At 40.6% G+C, this 19189-nt stretch overlaps 1 protein-coding gene across 4 annotated transcripts; it reads left to right on the top strand.

Annotated features, from left to right (window-relative positions):
- The first annotated feature begins 2476 nt into the window (after positions 1-2476).
- On the top strand, positions 2477-18631 carry dync1li2 (dynein, cytoplasmic 1, light intermediate chain 2). 4 transcript variants are annotated; one of them, XM_076729983.1, is made up of 13 exons: positions 2477-2644; positions 3468-3541; positions 4083-4199; positions 4297-4527; positions 9094-9257; positions 11540-11633; positions 11790-11925; positions 12064-12175; positions 12273-12332; positions 12850-12894; positions 13024-13141; positions 14111-14239; positions 15141-18631. In XM_076729983.1, the coding sequence occupies exons 1-13, from the start codon at positions 2559-2561 to the stop codon at positions 15155-15157; spliced, it is 1383 nt and encodes a 460-aa protein (XP_076586098.1). In that variant the 5' UTR covers positions 2477-2558; the 3' UTR covers positions 15158-18631. The 4 variants fall into 4 exon arrangements, 2 of the variants coding, with proteins under 2 accessions (XP_076586098.1, XP_076586088.1); XR_013077153.1 differs by having other exon boundaries at positions 2489-2644; positions 14111-14570; positions 15141-15314; XR_013077154.1 differs by having other exon boundaries at positions 2503-2644; positions 14111-14570; positions 15136-15314.
- The last annotated feature ends 558 nt before the right edge of the window (positions 18632-19189 follow it).

Below are 19189 nucleotides of genomic sequence, written 5' to 3'. Positions count from 1 at the left end.
ATCTTCTCTGTTCTTCAGTCGTGAACCAAATGATTTCATCTTCTCTTTACTCAGTCGTAAGCATTCACTACCTTAAAGCCAAATGATTAACTGTGCCGTTTGATTAGGTGTATGTGTTAATCTGCTGACCATGACACCACGTATGTGGTATGATCAAAGCTGCTGATTGATTATTGCCCTCACTGAACAACACATTGTGACATGCCTATTGTGCTGATGGTAATGTCATCCTATTTACAAGATAATGTGATGTATATAACCTGACAACTTCCCCTGTTCTTGGCTCACTTCTTGCCATCTCATTTGAGAAAGCAAGGAGGAGTCCATCTGATAAACTTCCAGAAAGACAACAACTTTATGCTTTTTAACACAGAATTGCCAGAACAAACTATATTTAATATATTAATGGACTGACAATAACTAGACTTCATCAGAAAATGTTTACGCTTGATATTTGATGTTCCCTTCAGAAGTTGCAGCCAGTTTCCGAAAGTTATCCAATAGAGGGAACTAACACACTGTTTTCACTGAACCCTCAAAAAACTGACGGATAGTTTTGAGTATACAGCTTAGTCTTTTGCAGGGTGCAAAAAACACAATAAATATGATGTGAAAGTTGTCGAAAGCCATACTTTAGGAGAGTTAGCTGATGACTGTGATGCAGTCCGGTTCAGTTTGTCTGGGCTTTACCCACCCAAAGGTATTCTGTCTTTCTCTAGCTGAAATTGTCATCAAGTGTCAACAAGAACATGGCTACCAGTATACACAATAGGTGCCAGGTTACAAGAAATCAAAGTGTAGTAGCTGCACACCAACACAAATCCACTGGTAATTTGGACTCATAATGGTTAAATACAATTTGTGGATAATTTGTCAGATTTAAAGATAAATGAATGCCATAAACATCTTAACTTAAGTGAACTAATGTGTTTGCTTCATAAATATAGCGTCTGTTCAGATTGGTACAATATTAGTCTTTGCAGGAAAAACAGGAGAGGTGCACTGAAATGGTTGGTTTCTACGTGTTCAGCTTCAGAGGAAGATAAATAGCACCCTCTACTGGACATTTAGTGTTTTACAACAAGTGTGCAATTATATATAATGCAAAAACTAACTATGACTATAAACAATGTTTGATATAATGAGCTTAAGGGTTCAAATTAAGTATAATTACACAAAATGTGAGATGAATACTTTCTTTGCAGTTATTTTTCCACTTAAAGGAGCTGTGCCTCTCACTGTCTCTCATATAGAGCACTTTGTTAAAGAACATTTCTGTGTTGACCAAAATTTGCTTAATAAGTTGGCAACTTGACTCATAGTATCCCCTGATTTATGCCTGAGTTGTTTCACTTTGTAGAAGAAGCAAATAATTGATGTTTAGAAAACCCTTAAGCTGTGGTCATCTTTACAGTAAACATTAAATGACCATATATTTGCTGTGTCAGCCCCTTCCCAGCCTCTGTTTTGATAATGATGACGATGATGTTTTTTATCATCATCGTCATCATCATCATCATCATCATCATCATCATACATTATTTTATTTCTAATTTAATCTATTTGCATGTCATGGTCATATGTGTTAGTGTATGACAATTCTGTTGATAAATCACAAAAAAGGCATCACACAATGACTTCCTCGAGGACGCTGAAGGTTTGTAGTGAAGGTTGGATTGGATTTGACAAAATTTATCATGGCCGCCAAAATAATTGGTTCAGTTCACACTAGACACTAAAGCTGTTGAAAACATGACCAGGATCCAGAGTTAAAGGCCAGAGGTGAAGAGACATGAAACCAATTTCACAGCACCATCATTCTTGAACCCATAAAAATGAGCTTTTATAAATCAACATCCTTAACAGAGAGCAGCTCTTGAACCAGCGTCTTGTGTTCAACTGTATCTATGGATACCTTCATAGTATGTGTTTATTGGACTGCTGGGTGACCACAGCACCCCTTCAAAGCCCACTGTCTTGATTATTATTACATGTGCTGAAGACGAGCACAAGAAGAACAAATGTGCTCTAAGGAAACTCAAAGTCATACCAGAATTGATTGATTTAAATTGAAAGTGGACCCATCTTGGCCAGTGGAACTTAGCTGGTGAGTTTGTGGAGTTAAGAATTAAGGGTCAAATCCACACTGGATGAAAGAAGACAGCAAACTGCAAAGGTTACAGGCCACAATGAATTCGTTGGTATTACACACTGTTCTCCATCAGCTGCTATGACATCACTTATTGGAATGTGGCCAGATGTAGTGCTTGATTGTTTGAACCCGGATTTTAACCATAAACATAGTCCACCTGTGTTCTGTTACTGTTTACATATATTATTATCATATTTTCTACAAATAAACCTTTAATTTCTTATAATGAATACTGATGCAATCAATAACGACACTTCACTGAACATCGGATGTGGCGAAGCAGACCTGGGGTCCCGTCGCGACGTAGCAGTCAATGAATGTAACACACCCTTGGCCACTTGGATGAAGGCGGTGCTTGTGGTGCCCAAGAAGCAGGGCCTTGCCTTTGTGGTTGTAGAAAGAGAAGATGGCTCCCGTTCTGGAGAAACAGCTCCCGGGCGCAGCCGGGGCAGGCGACAATAACAACGAAGATGAAGAAGGACAAAACCTCTGGCAAGTTCTGCTGTTCTGTTAACGACTTCATGAGTGTCGTGTCCCTTCTTGGAGAAGCACAACCGCAATGGTTCTGCTTTGTCACTGCCGGTTGCTCTGAATCAGACACCGGCCCGGCTAGCAGTAACATTAGCACTAACTGTAGCTGGGCGGTCAGTGTGCTAACGTTGTGCTAGCAGCTCAGCTAACGTCAGCTATGCTAAGTGAACCAGTGTTACTGCTGATTAGCTAAATTGTGGTTCACCGGCAGCAAGTTTTACTAATCCAAGAAATGTTGAATTGACAAGTAAAGTTTGAGAGAGACATTCATACTGTCAGGGGCTTTGGTAGTTCATGCCAAGACAAAACCTAAATACTAACTCGCTCCTTTATGCAGGATACAACAAGCTAACAGGAGCGTAAATGTTAACAAGCTATTACGTTACCAAAACCGACCAAGCGATTTATGCAGGAAAGTAATATTGGTTTTAGCCAGCCTTTAATACTATCCCACATTACTAATTTAATTGTTTTAATACTTTAGTTCATGGATGCAGATCCTTAGCTGCTAAAGCGACTCCTAACGCAGCCGTTACCGGTCAGTGGAGATGACTTATCATTTCCTGTTTTTTCGCGTGAACATACACACATCAGTGGATTAGCTGAAACACCGGGATAATGTTATCGATCGTTACAAGTAACGGTGAAGTTATGTAACGGTGGCTGACTATGTACTGTTTTATTAGCAAGTTAGCTAAGTTTCGAGGCAGGGAGCTGTCAGTGTGCCACTGGACTGTCAGTCTTACTTCTCTACGCCATCTGTGTGTCTTGTTATTTCTTGTAGGTCCTCAATACTGAGTGAAGTTTCAACAAGATCAAGTTCAAAGTTGCCATCAGGAAAAAATATCCTGGTATTTGGTAAGTATTACTTGAGCACCGTGTGTGAACGTTTATGCTTCTGCAGTGTTTGCAGTGTGTTTGTGATGGTCAACCCTGAGGGGAGCGGAGGGCCCGCAAACTGCAAAACCACACTGAAGTCACAAAAGCTACTGGTTGCACATTAAAACCTTTCTGACTTTTGGAATGGCATGCACTTTCAGCTGTCTTTCTTCCCACACTCTTGAAAGGAAGACTTACTTACTTAAAATACAGAGAAGTCTTTGCAGCTGGGGACATAATTGCATGTGAGAATGTGAGAAATACCGCTATTGAACAGAGAGATTAGTGTGACCCTCTGACTGCCATGGGAACATGTGTGGTCATTGCATATTAGGAGGAAAGGCTGTAAAGTCTAGATATGTTTTTTGTATAGCCAGTAAGTTTAAAAGATTTTGGTTCAGCATACGCACTGTTATTCTAAAATATCCACAATGATTCGTATGTACTGACCAATAGTATGACCGCTAGTAATAATAATGAAAAGTGTCACCTGTAAACCAATGAATAAAATGTATTGCAGGTGAGGACGGATCAGGAAAGACAACACTTGTGGCCAAACTTCAAGGAGCTGATCACAACAAGAAGGGGAGGGGACTTGAGTATCTGTACTTAAATGTCCATGATGAGGACAGAGATGGTGAGTTTACCTGCGGTAGCTTTTCTGTGGTTGTTTTACAGCAGTAGCGGTAATTGTTTGGGTTGTATTTAACTGGTATTTTGCTTTTCCTTGGCAGATCTTACTCGCTGTAATGTGTGGATCCTGGATGGAGACCTATACCACAAAGGCCTACTTAAGTTTGCTGTTTCGGCTCAGTCACTACCAGACTGTCTAGCTTTGTTTGTTGTGGATATGTCACGGCCCTGGACCATTATGGAGTCGCTGCAGAAGTGGGCCAGTGTGCTTCGTGACCATGTGGACAAGCTCAAGATCCCACCTGAGGAAATGAGAGAAATGGAGCAGAAGAGTAAGTAATATTTGACTCTGTCTACGCATGTGTTACACGCATTATGGATGGTTTCAAAATGACACCTTCAATTTAGTAAATCTTCAATAATATGTGCTCTGATAATAAACCCAAACTTTTATTTTGAAGGGTTTTATTTTCCAACACTGAAAATAGCTAAACACTCAAACCACCAGTGCCCCCAAATCAGAATGTGTACCTTTTTATCATGTATCTGGCTCCGTCTCTGGTTGAGAATTTGGACAATGTAAAGTGAATGCAGAAATAATAAGAATGAAGATTGAATATAATTTGATCAGTCGAGCGGTGACTGTAACTTCAAATGCTACAAATTTGTTAAAGTGGACCGTTTGTTAAGATTGGTGTATCTCAGAAGAAGGCTAAAAAGAGACAGCACTCAGAAAATATGCCTGAAGCATCTTAGGATGGAAGCAATGGGTGTCTTACGTAACAACAGCCAGAGTCCTTGCTGACTGGCTGCTGGGAAAAAGGAGAGATTGGTCGCTAAGTACCATGGAAGCCAAGGACTGTATAACATTACACATTGTCATGGATGTTTCTAGGTCATCATCAGAGGGGCCCATGATCCTCAGCTGTGTGTTCTGGCTAGAGGCAAGTTCTGCAGATCAATGAGTGTGATGCACTCCTATGTTCTCCTGTTAATTTTAGAACTGGTCATCTCTCGCTTATGAATAGTTCTTTTGTGTCTGGACAGATTTCTTGCTTTTCAGATACTTTAGCTCAGTCTGCAGGGTTTTAAAGGGAGTTCTTGTCTGACTGCAAAGTTCGCCTGCTGCTGTTGCTCTTACAAGTCTGAAATGACTTATGACAAAGAAGTCAAATTATTTAATCATTGCAGGTCAGTTTGTCTGAACAGGTCTTGACGTACAACATGCTAATATAGTGGCAAGTAGTGGCAAGTGGTAATAACTAGTTTAATCTGCTGGCAAACATGTGAAAAAGAAAAGGGAAGTTGGTAGCCAAGTGATGACTAAAACATTGTAAATTGCAAACACTTGAAGTGGGTAAAATGACTTTTAATGGATTCCATATTTTCAACTTGTTTTACTGGCTTATTTCAGTTCAAGTCCCTGTATAGCATAGTTGATTTATGCAATGCAGCAGAAAGGAAATACCACCTGGAACGTATACGCTCTATCTTGTGCTCAGTGGAAATAGGCTTGAGCATTCATTACAGCTCATGTGCAGTCGTAGAGTTTGTCTGTACTGTGCAGGTGTTTTTATTCTTCAGTCCCAACAATTTTGTCAATTTTTGAGGCTTAACTTTAACTCTGTTTGTCAGGTCTCTGAGGGGTTCCTCCTACTTTTGGTCTTTGGCCAAAACAATTTGACTCCACCCACTGACGTGGTCAGATTTCCACTTTAGTTGCAGCATGTCATCCAGATAAAGCATCTTTCGGCATGTCAGTTGTGATGTCAGTAGCAGATTGGTGAGACCAAGTCAGCTTACGTATTTGTGGATATGAGTGTGTGAGTGAGAGAGACAGGCTGACAGGCAGACTGGAAGTGTGTGTGTGTGTGTGTGTGTGTCAGTGGCTTTTGTCCAACGAGTCTTGCAGCCGTCTTGCATCATGGTTCCCTCCCCTTCCAGCAGCAGTGTTGGGGAAAGGAAGGGCCGTAAACTGAGTGGGTCTGAATACTGTCAGTTGGCTGGACGTTCTGACTCCTGCTGTGCTGTAACTGAAGTAGGCTGGTTGCTGGAGTCGTCTCAAGTTAAATTACAGGATCGACCCATTGCTGCCGGGACCACACGTAGAAATGAGAAATATTTCAGTCAGAGACTTCTGTGGTGGTGATGAGACAAGGATTTCTTTTTAGCTACAGTCGCTGCCAATGGTGTGCAGGCAAATATCTTGGGTATTTTGTTTTGACTCTAGGTCGGTTTCACTTAAATTAAAGGAAACCAGTAACCTGACAGCTATGAAAATGCTTTAGCCATGAGCCAGCAGCATGGAGTGGTAAACAGTTTATGACTGATGCAGATGGTTGGCATGTCTTACAATAGACAGTGAGACCTTATTTGTTTAATCATAGCTGAAATTGAGCTTTGTCTTTTAGGGACATCTTTCAAGAAATGAAGATACCTAATAAGTCCTTGATTATGTGTGCCATTGCATTATGACCTCACCGTTGTTTGCAGAACAGATAAATTGTTGGCCAAAGTCTGTCCGTCCTTGTCTCTTTCACTTTGCACTTTAAAGTGATACTCCACTCAAGCACTCCTTTTATCATCTCTTACTCAGCTTGTGTAGGCTTGAAATCACAGAGAATTAAGTTTTCATAGTAAAAATAGTGTCAAAATGCCCACATAGGGCTGAACAGTTAATCAAAAATATTATCCAACTTGCAGTATGGCCGAGCACAACATCCAAATTTTGGAGAAAGGTAAAATGTGTCACAGCATACCATCATATTTAAACACTGCTGTGGCCTACAAATCATATTCTCCAGATGTAATGGAACACACATTGTTTGGTACAGACTCCCACTAAAGTTGTGACTCACATGGCAATCGCACATCTGTCAAAATAATATGATTTTTGTCATTGCATATCATTCAGCCCCTTGCCCATAAAAAGTGTGCTACTGTGGTAGAGACAAAGCATCATGATGAATGGATGGCAGTGGAAAGAGCTGGTTTTTTTTGATGATGTGTGGCTTTTATTATATTATTTTCTGACTAGTCAGAAGATATTCACAACATCTGAAAAGAAGATCAGTAAATACTGTCAGGTTTTGATCAGCGCCTTGCTGATTGTTTCATTCAGTAGATGTTAGTTGTGCGCCATGTCAAGGCCAATCAGACACACATGAGGTCTGCACTGGGAAGTTCAGTGAAAGTTGGGCTTCTTTTAGCAATCGGTCAAATTAAATTCAGATGTCTCTTAAGCCCTAATGTACATTCCCCATCCCCATTTGTCCATGTGTACTGGATTTGTGTAATCCTGTATCCAAGAAGGGTTCCCTTTTAGATTGCTTATAACACCAGTTCTTGCCCCATATACTAAATCCTGCATTTGAAAGTAAAGGAGGCGCAAAACAGCAAGTCAGTCCGGCTTTGTGGGCTGTCCCCAGCTGCATTCCCGAAGCTCCTGAGGAAGTAGGCCAAAGCTTCCTGCACATACCCCCCCCCCAACACCACCACCTCACACCGCAGCTTTGTAAATGTCTTGACAGCTGGGGCAGCACAATAGGATAGTGAAGGATGCCATTTCTTCATCTTTTTCTACCTTTCACTTACTTATGTACACTTATAATGTAAAGGTGGAAATTTGTTGTGATTAACACTAATGATGCTGAAATATACAGTACATTAACAGTAATGATTTGTTTGTGCATTTAAGTTTGGTATTTTCGTCATCAGTCATTGGGCAGGGGTGGGTATATTTTAATAAGCCAGTTAAATGTAGCCTGTGATCTCAGCTCAGGGGCATAGTTTGAGGCTGAGCACAATAGTTAACTGTGAGCTGTAAAACCAGGTTTATAGTTCTGCGTCAGGGTGTTGCCGAGGTTATGAGTTGCTCTGTAGCTTTACCAACGATGCCATGACGTGCACCTCAAAAAATTACCTCTCTAGGCTACAGACAGTGTCCGAAAGCGCAAAATGCAGGTATATTTTCCATTTGGCAGGTAAACGTTGTTGGGTTATCTGTCACACTGGCTTTTATGTTTGTACCGAAATATTTCTGTGTTGCAGGCAGAGACTCTGGCTCACTCTGGGCTGTAATAAAACTTTCAATTTCTTAGCAGTATATACTGCTTATACTCAGCCAACATATATTTTCTGCTGCTAAAACTGGCTAGTTTTGTGCTAACTACTGCAACATTCAACAGCAACAGAGGAAGTTGTTCTTCTGCTTGTGCTTCAAAACTCTCACCTTTCATAGGCACAACCTGGTGGCGGAAGCCAACAGCACATCCTCAATGATTAATACTGTATAAACTTCTAAATATGAACAATGGATCCTGGAAAGGATGTATACATCAGTTAATTTTGCAACCTAAACATTATCTGCATAGAAATGAATCTCAAAATAACCTGAAGTGAATTAGTGAATTAAATTGAATTGTCCTGAAACATAACTTCTGGGGTCTCTGCTATTTACTGAAGTGAACAAACCTTTATTGGTCAGCTTGATGTTCTTCTGTTTTTTTTCCAGAGTTGAGAGATTTTGTTATTACAGACACAGATCCACATGGCTGCCGATGGTTCAATATTTTATTTATACCTACTCGTACTTAATGAGATCTCCTTTTGGATTTAAATTTTCTTACGATACAAATATGTGTCGTGATTTATTTTAAAACAGGTCAACTATGACATGGAAAACAAGGTGAATAAGCTTTTGTCTATGATTGGCATGATTTTTTTTTTTTTTTTACAGGAGAGTGTGTGAGTCCAAGCTTTTTCATTAAGAAATGGTGAGGCAGATAAAGGCATTGGACTGAGCTAATCTTCAGCATTACTGGGCTCACCTGGAGCTGTATGTACTGTCCAGTAATGGTCTGAATTCTCATCCTTTATTCCCTTTGTCTTTCCACTAGTGGTGAAAGCGTTTCAAGAGTACGTAGAACCGGAAGATGCCACCCCATCCTCCCCACAGAGACGGGCCGCGCCAGCAGGGGAAGACGAGGCTGTTGTGCTACCACTTGGGGACAACACACTCACACACAACCTGGGCATTCCAGTGCTAATAGTTTGCACAAAGGTAAGTAATTCCTATAGTCCCTAAAGTCTTGTGTGTGAAACCAGACACTATCTAGAGGCAGCTAATGTTTTGGTGTTGTGAGAGGTCTTACCAATCTATCAAAGCTTCTCTGACCTGATAGGAACTCCTTGAGATGAAAGAACCAAATGAATGATGCAACATAAAATCTAAAGGAATACTTAATCACAGCGATGCAGTGCAGTGATTTAGCTCCATTTGCTGCAAAAGATAAGAAACGGCCAACTGCAAAAGGATCGCTGTTGTTGTATGTATGTCTGGTGTCCATTCAAATATGGTGTCCACTCTTAATCCTTATGACAGGTGTCATAAGATTGATTAACTACTTCTCACTACTTGGTTAACTATTTTGCTACTATAATAGATGCAGCTTCCCATATTTCACACATGCAGCCTCAACAAGTTTGTTTTTAGAAATGATTCTTATTATATCATCTATTTCCTCCAAAAGAGCCATTGCCTTCCGTTCAGACGGTGTGTCCACTGGATTTGGGAGTTCCTCAAAGTGCTCTTAACTCAATTGTACTATCAGAGAAGTCAAGGGATTCTGATTTAGGATAACGTAACTTGGTGCACTCCCTAAGTAATGTCCTGCCACCCTCTTTTTAGTTGCTGAATGGTTTTCCCGAACCTCTTTTGGGCCATCTGTTTCAGGCCACTTGTCATGGTCTGTCTCTTCTCTTCACTGCCGATACTTGGTGGGGTCTGCTGTTAAACTTCTGCAGCCTCAGCCCTGTTAGCCTGTAGATACTTCTCTCTACTTAGCTCAGAGTTGCCTGAGGTAGACAAGCACAGAAAGCGTCCTGTGACACCTTGACAGCCACCCTCACTGCATGGTTCTGCAGTGTTCTTGAATTGCCACCATGACAAGCACAGACCATATGTAGAGACTGCCCATTCTGCACTGGTACATGTGTGTATCAGATGAACCAGTTTTGTGTTGTGCTTTGTGAGACCGTCTTGTCTAATGAAAAGCTACCATTATGCTTCCTTGCTAACCCTCGAGGCAAAGATTAGTGCTGAAAAACACAGTGTAGCCATCAGCAGAGCTTCACATGCTAACTATGACAAAAAATCGAGAATATGCCTTTTTGTCTTTGGTGTCTCTGTCTAGCCCTTGTCAGAGAAAAGGTTTTCCTCTTGGCAGAGAAGGTCATTATTCAAGACCATTATTTACTGTTCATTATTTTATGTTAGCAATAGATGCCAAAAATAAAGGAAATCGTTTCACTTCTTATTATAAAACTCTGCTGTCAGCATTGTTTTGAACCTCACCCCTTTTGTCATGACTAGTAATAGGACCTACACCAGAGACCCAAGGGCAGGAAGCAGGGGTTCGTCCAGAAGGGGGGCCTGGGATGGCACTGGCCATCCCTGAAATCTGATTGGCCGCCAAAGTACCAACCCATTATGTCAAAGTATGATTGACTTCCTGCTCAGTGACAGGTGGTACCTTAGTTTGAACCAGCTGTCTAACGAGTATTTTTGAATATACATTATTTTCTTTTCCAGCCTACTTTTGGAGGTACTTTTTGAGGACTTAAGCAAAGTATGGACACTTTGTGTTATATTTGTGTAATGCTACTGTGCTGGTACGACTATTTATCTTTTGAATCTTTGTCACAAAAGTTAAAACCATAAACACATGAATGTAAGAAACTGGACGATACTGTCATGTTAGTAATTCAAGTAGATGAAGAAGTAAATGGTAAATTAAGGCTATTCCGACTTGTCTGTATGTGCGTGTGTACACACTTTATGCCACCCCTGCAAAAGTCAGTGCCCCACTTGGCCACCCCAGTCAAAAATCTGTACGCAACATTGGCAGGAAGTATTGTATTCCACTGCATCCACTGCCGCATCGCCACCATGTCTAGTTGCTGATCAGCCCCACAGAGGTGAAAGCAGAAGTCATGCCTGGTTGTAGCAGAGGTTCAGTAGGCAGCACACCAAAAATCTGCCCAGAGCCTCCAAAGACCACCAACGTCCTCACAAGTCCACACCAGCTCCGACCTCAGCTGTTTGCTCTCACTGGTTTTGTTTCCTATGACATCGTGTTTACTAGGTACAAACAACACTTGGAACATAAAAGCATCGGAGGGGGGACGTATTGATGTGCACTGCAACAGCATCTCTCCCTGTCAGTGTGGATTGACAGATTTCTAGAAATAAAAATCTTGTTCTGTCTAGAGTCACAACAGAAACGCAGAGAGCGCTGTGTAATTAAAATGTTCTTCTCACTCCCTCAATTGTTTATTCTTCAGTGTGACGCCGTCAGCATACTAGAGAAGGAGCACGACTACAGAGAGGAGCACTTCGATTTCATCCAGTCCCACATCAGGCGATTTTCCTTACACTGTATCCTTTTAATGCGCGATGTGTTTGTAATTAGTCACAGTGATCTCTGTAGCTTTGACTGTTCAGACAGACAGTGGCCTGTGTTGTCTCATTGGTTATCTACCATCTTCTGTCTTTCGTTACCCCAACGACTGCTGTCTTAACTGAATTAAACAGATGGAGCTGGACTGATCTATACTTCAGTCAAAGAGGAGAAGAACCTGGACCTGCTTTACAAATATATAGTACATAAGATGTATGACTTCCAGTTCACCACACCTGCCTTAGTGGTGGAGAAGGATGCAGTGTTCATGTAAGTGAAGCTACAGATGCACAAGTTTGTTTAGTTAATCAGTGTTTAATGGGACATACCAAAAACCAAATTCTCATTTTTATTCCAAGGGAACATAATAATCATAATTGTCAACAACCATCTCTTCCTTGCTTTCAGTCCATCTGGATGGGATAATGAGAAGAAAATCGGGATTTTGCATGAAAACTTCACAACAGTCAGACCTGAAGATCCATTTGAAGATTTTATCACAAAGCCTCCAGTACGAAAGGTATGGCAGCGCAAGTACTGACGCTTTAAGGTTAACAGTGCAGCTTAAAGGTCCATTCAGATAAGCCCATGCTTTCTGCTTGTGCTCTTGTTCTCAGCTGGTTCATGACAAAGAGATAAATGCAGAGGATGAGCAGGTATTCCTGATGAAGCAACAGGTATGTGTCAATCTTTCTTGCATATTAAATGATTTGTGTCACCTGCCAACAAGACTGACAGAGTGTCAGCAAGCTTTCAAAAAAAAAAAAAAGTCACCTCTTATCAAAGTGTCCTCTAATCCTGAACTGATATTTTCATGATTACACAAATTTGTGTACTGTACTCCTGTGCTGGTGACATCTTAAACTTCCTCATAACATTGCCCTCACTTCTGTTTTATAGACAGATAAATCAGGAAGGCAATCTAAATAAAACACTCGACTGGGGCTTCAGTTTTGCAGCTTAGGGAAGTGTTCAGTGTTAGTTGAGGCCTCTTTTCTACAAAATGTATTATTTTTATACAAAATTTACCTTAATCTGCACTGACTGCTCTTCTGTTTGTGGACAACCATGTCTGTTTGCAGTATCCATTTTGACCCAATGCTTTTCTTCTGAGCCTGCATAGGAACGAATTGCTGGAATCATAAACCACGTCTGAATTAAGCCACTCACTTTGTACCTTTTTTGTCTCTCCAGTCTTTGTTAGCAAAGCAGCCAGCCACGCCAACAAGAGGTGCAACAGTGAGTGTCTTAACATCCCTCAAATGTGGCATCATAGAAATGGCTGGATTTATTATTTGTCTTTACATTTGCAGACAAACTAAGCTCCTTGTTTGGGATCACAGTCTTGCTCTGGTTTCTATGTCGCAGGAGTCTCCAGGACGGACGGCCTCGGGGTCTCCCAGGCCTGCAGGTCGCGCCGGCCAGCCCACAGTGTCCAGTGGCTCACCAATGGCTGCTGTCAAAAAGCCTGACCCTAACATGAAAGGTAGGAGCTCTATGAGTGCTCCGTTATTGTCGTACACACACACTGAGAACCATGCCTTGTACTTCAGTGCTCCCTACTTTACATAGTTTGTACCAGGGATTTGCACAGTCTTTTCTGTTTAATTCAGGATTCTTTGATTGCAATCCTTCACATTCATTTTCGATCATTTGGCTGTAATGAGAACAAGTTTTTCCTGAAGTGCTGCAATATTGCCCCCAAGAGGTAACAACTGAAATAATTCACATAATAGACTTTTTCCTCTTCAGTAAGTGCAGTAGGGGGGTAACGCATTCCAACTTAAAACCTGACTGCTGGATTTAACTATATTAAATAGAGGTCTGTTAACCGTCGCCTGTTGTTGTTAGTGGAGTTGAAATTGCATCTACAGCAATTTTTGTAGACTTTCTTTGCTCTGTGTGAAAGTTCTCTGTGGTTGGAGCAACTTCATCAACACATTTCGACTGTATCACTGCATTTTTCTCCTGATAAAGGAAGCTTTGTGGAGTATTTTCTTATCCAAATTAAGGATCCTAAGATAGAGGGTGTCATATGCTGTTCAGATCGTAAAGTCCTCTGAGACAAACATGTGGTTTGAGGGTGGTGCACATACACCAACTCTTGATACGGTCAAAGGGCTTTTGTTCTCAATTTGAAGAAAAAAGATGAAGACATATCCTTATTTTACAAAAAGATGATTCCACTGTATGTGGCAGAAACAATAGATATGTATTTGAAAAGAAGGAGTCGGTAATCGGTCAATAGTCAGCCTGTGTTTTTTCAGAAGCCTTAGTGTTGAGATGGTAACTAGTATCTCAATAATTAAGTGTAGTGGGTGTTGGCTATTATCAAGAATAATATGTACAACCAATAACAACTTGTGTTTCTAATCTTATCGTTGACAAATTTCACAAGAAAGGGGGGGGTTTTATTAATAGACAAGTGATTATAAGTTCCATGTTTCTCCTGCAGCTGGGGCTGCCAATGAAGGAGTGCTGGCCAACTTCTTCAACAGCCTGTTGAGTAAAAAGACTGGATCCCCAGGGAGCCCAGGAAGTGGCGCAGTTGGAGCTGGAGTGCAAGGGTCCGCCAAGAAAACAGGTACAGCCTCTTGTTCCAGCGCTCTCACCACTGGTCGCTTTCTGTTTTTCAAACCTTCCTCCTTACAGGTTAGCAGTTGTCTGTCAGCTGTAAAAGCATTAATGTTGACTTATAGCATCCTGTGCGTTTAGATCCATCTCAGCATGGACTGCATGCACACTTAAGTCAAGAGGTGTTAGAAACAGGGCCTTTTGTTGATAGAGCCTGTGGACCTTTTTGCTGTCTGGAGTTTTATCTCTACAGCCTGAGAGAGAAGGTTATAGCAGGAGAAAAAGAAAAGTTGTCCTCTTTGACTGACCTTCTGACTGCTGAGGAAACTTGTGACAGGCCTGTATGCACCAAACCTCCAATCATAAGTGCCCCCAGGAAACTAATGTCACTCACTCCACGTCATATCCCACTGCTGTCTTGCTCTACTAATTTATATACCTGTTATTTTTACTTGAGTAACCTCAGCTGTTCTGCATGTCAACAGTTCTTATTTTCAGCTACAGCACTTCTTTTTTTTTTAAGCTTTGTTATATTATTAAAATATAACAAAGTAGTAGTGTTTGTGAAATGGCTGAATGTTCCCAGTGAAACATCGAGGGAAACGTTGCATAACTCATCTCTCTGTCTGGGACCACTGACATGTACTTTTTGTTCCAGCGCTGAGCAGTGTTAACATCTTTGTGAGATCCAGCTGAAAGAATAATGCATGAGTACATGTTCCCTTTGTCTGATGATTAGTTTCGCATGTGTGTTAACCGTGGCGGCGACTCGCCAATCTCCAGCATGGGACCGCATCACCATCCAACCCCCGTCCATCCGCTTGCTGGTCATAGAAAACTTATTTGTGAATGCGTACAGACGCTACAGGAGATTACTTTTGGACTTTGTCTCCTGTATTTTCCAAGGGCAGAAGCCGGGTTTGACTGATGTCCAGGCCGAGTTGGACAGGATGACTCGCAAACAAGACTCCATGGTTTCAGCTAACAACATACCACCGCCGACAGAGAACGAAGCGTGAAGGCAACAAAAACAGCTTCATCGTCCACTGCATTAATACTCTGGAAGAATACATGTACATGTGAGCAAAAAGAAAAAAAAAAATTGACCAAATTCCCAATGTCTATATCAGTCAGCACACAGTGGTTTCACCAAAATGAGTTTCAGATGCTATCAGATATTTTGGTGTTCTGGTGAGATGGGAAGAGAGAGAGGATGGAGGTGTTAATGAGATGATAAGTGCTGAAGGCTTGGCTTTATTTCTGTCCTCTCTTCCACTGTAAATGTTATTTTGTGAGGGATGTCAGTTCATGGAAATGTGTGCACACTCCCTGGCAGCCAGCCTGATGTGCTGGGCTGCAGGCCCCCCAGTTCCTGGGGTTGAACACCCTCCTCATGGGTTTAAAGAGTGGAAATATTACTGCTCCTGTGGCATCTGGTTCAGCTTATCTCATGGAAGGAATTTGGTTGCGATTGGGAAAGGTATTTAAACTTTAAATATATTCATTGAGAAAAGTAATTAAAATACTTGCAAACATATGTAGTATGTAAAAAATGTTGGATATGATACTGATGTATTTATACAAAGTTCCTCCTTTTTATTTTATTTTGTGCACCATTTATCGGTCTGAGGAAACATTCATCTGTATCACATAACATGTTAAAATGCCACTGACGTCATGACACTAATATGACAAGTCCACATAGCTGATAGCATATCATATCATTCGCCCTAATCATCTCGAAGGATTCTGTAAATATAAGTACAAACAAATCTATTCAGGTTAACTTTGATTTTGTATAAAATGCAATTCTGTCCAAATTCTGAAAATAGCTTCTTTGACTAAATGAGACTGGTTGGGATTTGACAGGCTTAGAGGTCGCAGCAGAATCGCTTCTTTAGCTACAGGTGTGTATATTTGGGGTGGGGGTTGGGCAGCATCTTTCCTACTATAACTCCTAAGTGCCTCGCACAGTTAGCTGTTTGTGTCATAGTAGAGGTGCTTGTCTACATACGAGGAAATGCACTGTAGCACCATCAGTTAAAAGGTTTTTGTCCATTTCTTGTCATCCAAATAATTTATTTCATTTTACATTTTTGTTAATGTACAACAAGCCTGTGGTCTCTGTTATTTTTCAGAATTAAGATTTCTGTGACCTAGCTGATAGTGTTCAATAGAGCAATAGATTGAATGCCTTCATACAAACTGTAAAGGCTGCTGATATTAAGAAGGAAACCACACGATGGAACTTTTGGGTCCCCCAAACGAACACTTGCTGTGGTTGAAACCACTCGCTTTGCAGCCAAAAGACACACAATGGTTTGTTGTGGTTCGAACAAAACGAGATATTGTGTCCTGACAGCACTGTCCATCGTGGTTTCACGTGTTTTATTCACACTGTACTTCACATGTCAGTTAAAACATTCCCAGTTTCTACATGGAGTAGCTGTAGAAACACATCCCTGTAGGAAACCTGTCCAGTCGTGAGTCTTTTTGTTCGCTCTCTTTCAGTGCCCATTTAAAATGACAACCTTTGCCTTCAATGCACAGCTAACAGTTTGTCACACTGGGCGCCCTGCCTTCACAGGAATGCTCCTAATTAATTTGTGTGTCCTTAAGGGGTTGCTTAATTGTGTTACGTAATTTCTCTCTCTTTTTTTTATCAAAGCAATTATACTGTACCATATCAGATAATCTGTGATGACAATTATGGTTTCATGACACCATAATCTAATCAGAATGAACTAAGTGTACATTATCATTGTCTGTATGCCAGGCCCTACTTAATCCTATGGATAGTGTACATCAGTAGTTTTCACAGAATTAATGGCAAGTGTGAAGAGAGCAGCTATTTGCTATTAAAATAATAGCAAAAAAAAGGAAAAACTGGAGTGAATTGGAACATGGAACCAAAGATGCATATTAGTCACTATTTTCTGCTTTTATAGTTGCTAATCATCCATAAGATTAACCAGTGGCCATTTTTATCCTACTCTTGCATGGAGCGCTTGCATTCCAAACATCAGACCTGCCTATGAACACTTGTTTTGAATAACACCCTATACAAATGGTAATGATGCCTTACCCCACTCGACCATGTCTGGGGTTTCAGGAGTCAAAGGAAAAATAATTATGTACAGTAGATCATGGTTAATTCTCTAAACTGGTCTTCAATTTAGCTTCATTTTTTTAAAAATTGTAAGGGAATAACCACAAGACCGTTTGATGTACAGTGTGCTTTATGCTTGATTTGTTGTCAAAATGATGCTACACATCTGTTCCGGATCTACTTTTGATCAAAATGAAGCTCTTATTGTTTGTATTTTTCCTTTATTTTTATTGCGACTGGGTGGAATGTGCACCTGAGGGTCTGTTGCCGAAGTGGATGAAGCACAATTTTTAAGAACAGCCAGGAGCAGAACCGCCACATGTTGAAACGAGCACTTTTCCCTTGGACACTTGTATCACCTCCCTGTTGGTACAGTTAAAGATACAGAATGCATATTTTGCTTTGTCGCCTTGCCTTTTTAGAATATTTAGCAATGAACCTAGAAGTTAACCTACACAGTAAAACTTTATTATTTATCCGCCTTTGCTGCTTAAGTTATGGAAGGTGCCCCCGGTGGTTAATGGAGTAACTCTCTGCTGGTGATATTGAACATTTACGATCAATCCTCTAGAAGTCATTGTCATTACACCTTTGCTAGGGATGTTTTTTTTTTTTGGGACATCTTGAAGTAGATAAACCAAATAAATTTCCATTCATTATCAGGTTTGTCCCTTTTTCCCATGAAACGCCCCCTTGTTTGTGTTTACATCCTACTTAGGCATGTTTCGTTTTTGCTGTCGAGTATGGTTTTTGCCCATAGCCGTTTTCTGTTGAAAGAGCTTTGAAGTGTCACCCGAACCTGATTGACCACACTGTTATTTCTTCATCAAACATGGCCACACTCGTTCAAATTTGGCATTTAGCTGAGTGGAATGAAGTGCTCTCATGCTGCTTGGTCTCAAAGTTGCACTTACTCTTTGTAAAGATTAGACGTTGCTCCCAATATGGAATAATGAACAGATGTTGTGACTTTTGTACTCGGACATCAGTTGAAAGCAGCTGCCTCTTCACATCCTAACTGAATTGCCTTCGACCACTATCGACAGTCTACATCTACTGTATATGAGACTTTGAGCTTCTGCTTCCAGTCCTTTTGTATTCAGGATATCAAGACATTGTAAGCACATGGCTGGCTGCATTTTTGTGTCCTGAATTATTCAGAAGTTTGATTGTATGACTTTAACACAATTCTGTAGCCTCTAAGCTGCCATGTGGACTCTAGCTTCTTACGCTGACAAAGATAAGGAAAATGTTTATCAGACCCCTGGCTTCAATAAAACCAAGAAATCCAAACTTTGGTTGACTTTTGCATTTTTACGTCTATTTATACCACTTTAATTGATTTTTTTTTTTTTTTTATCTTAATGACAACACTGAGGATTGCCAGAAGTTAACATTTCACCACTTTAATTACTCCACAACCCCGAACTCCACCCATACACGAAAGCTCAAAACAATAATTAATAGTGACATTACTAATTAATTAATGACAGCTTTGGTGCTGATGGCTTACTTAAAGATAGAAATGTAGATTAAAAAACGACAGATTGTTTACCGTTGCACTGTAAGTGAAACCCTGAGAGATCACAAGCACTCCTGAAGAAGAACAGATTTAACATAGATGTTCATATTGTAACAAATGTGCTGACAGCCAGAAGAAGCCAGGCTTTGCTTTGGAGCCAAATATTACAAAAGGTGGAAGTAATATTCAATATTCAGTTTGCATTATCCACCAAACTCCCACTATGTAAAACTCTTCATACCCTAAACAGATGATTTCTCAAATCTGAACTTGCTCAACTTTATTTAGTCTTTCGGGTTTTTTTTGTATCCAGTAATCTCAAACACATT

The sequence above is a fragment of the Chaetodon auriga genome, chromosome 1, assembly GCF_051107435.1.
Source record: "Chaetodon auriga isolate fChaAug3 chromosome 1, fChaAug3.hap1, whole genome shotgun sequence".
NCBI classification, from domain to species: Eukaryota; Metazoa; Chordata; class Actinopteri; order Chaetodontiformes; family Chaetodontidae; genus Chaetodon; species Chaetodon auriga.
The sequence above is the reverse complement of the archived record's forward strand: the minus strand, read 5'-3'. Positions and strand labels throughout refer to the sequence as shown.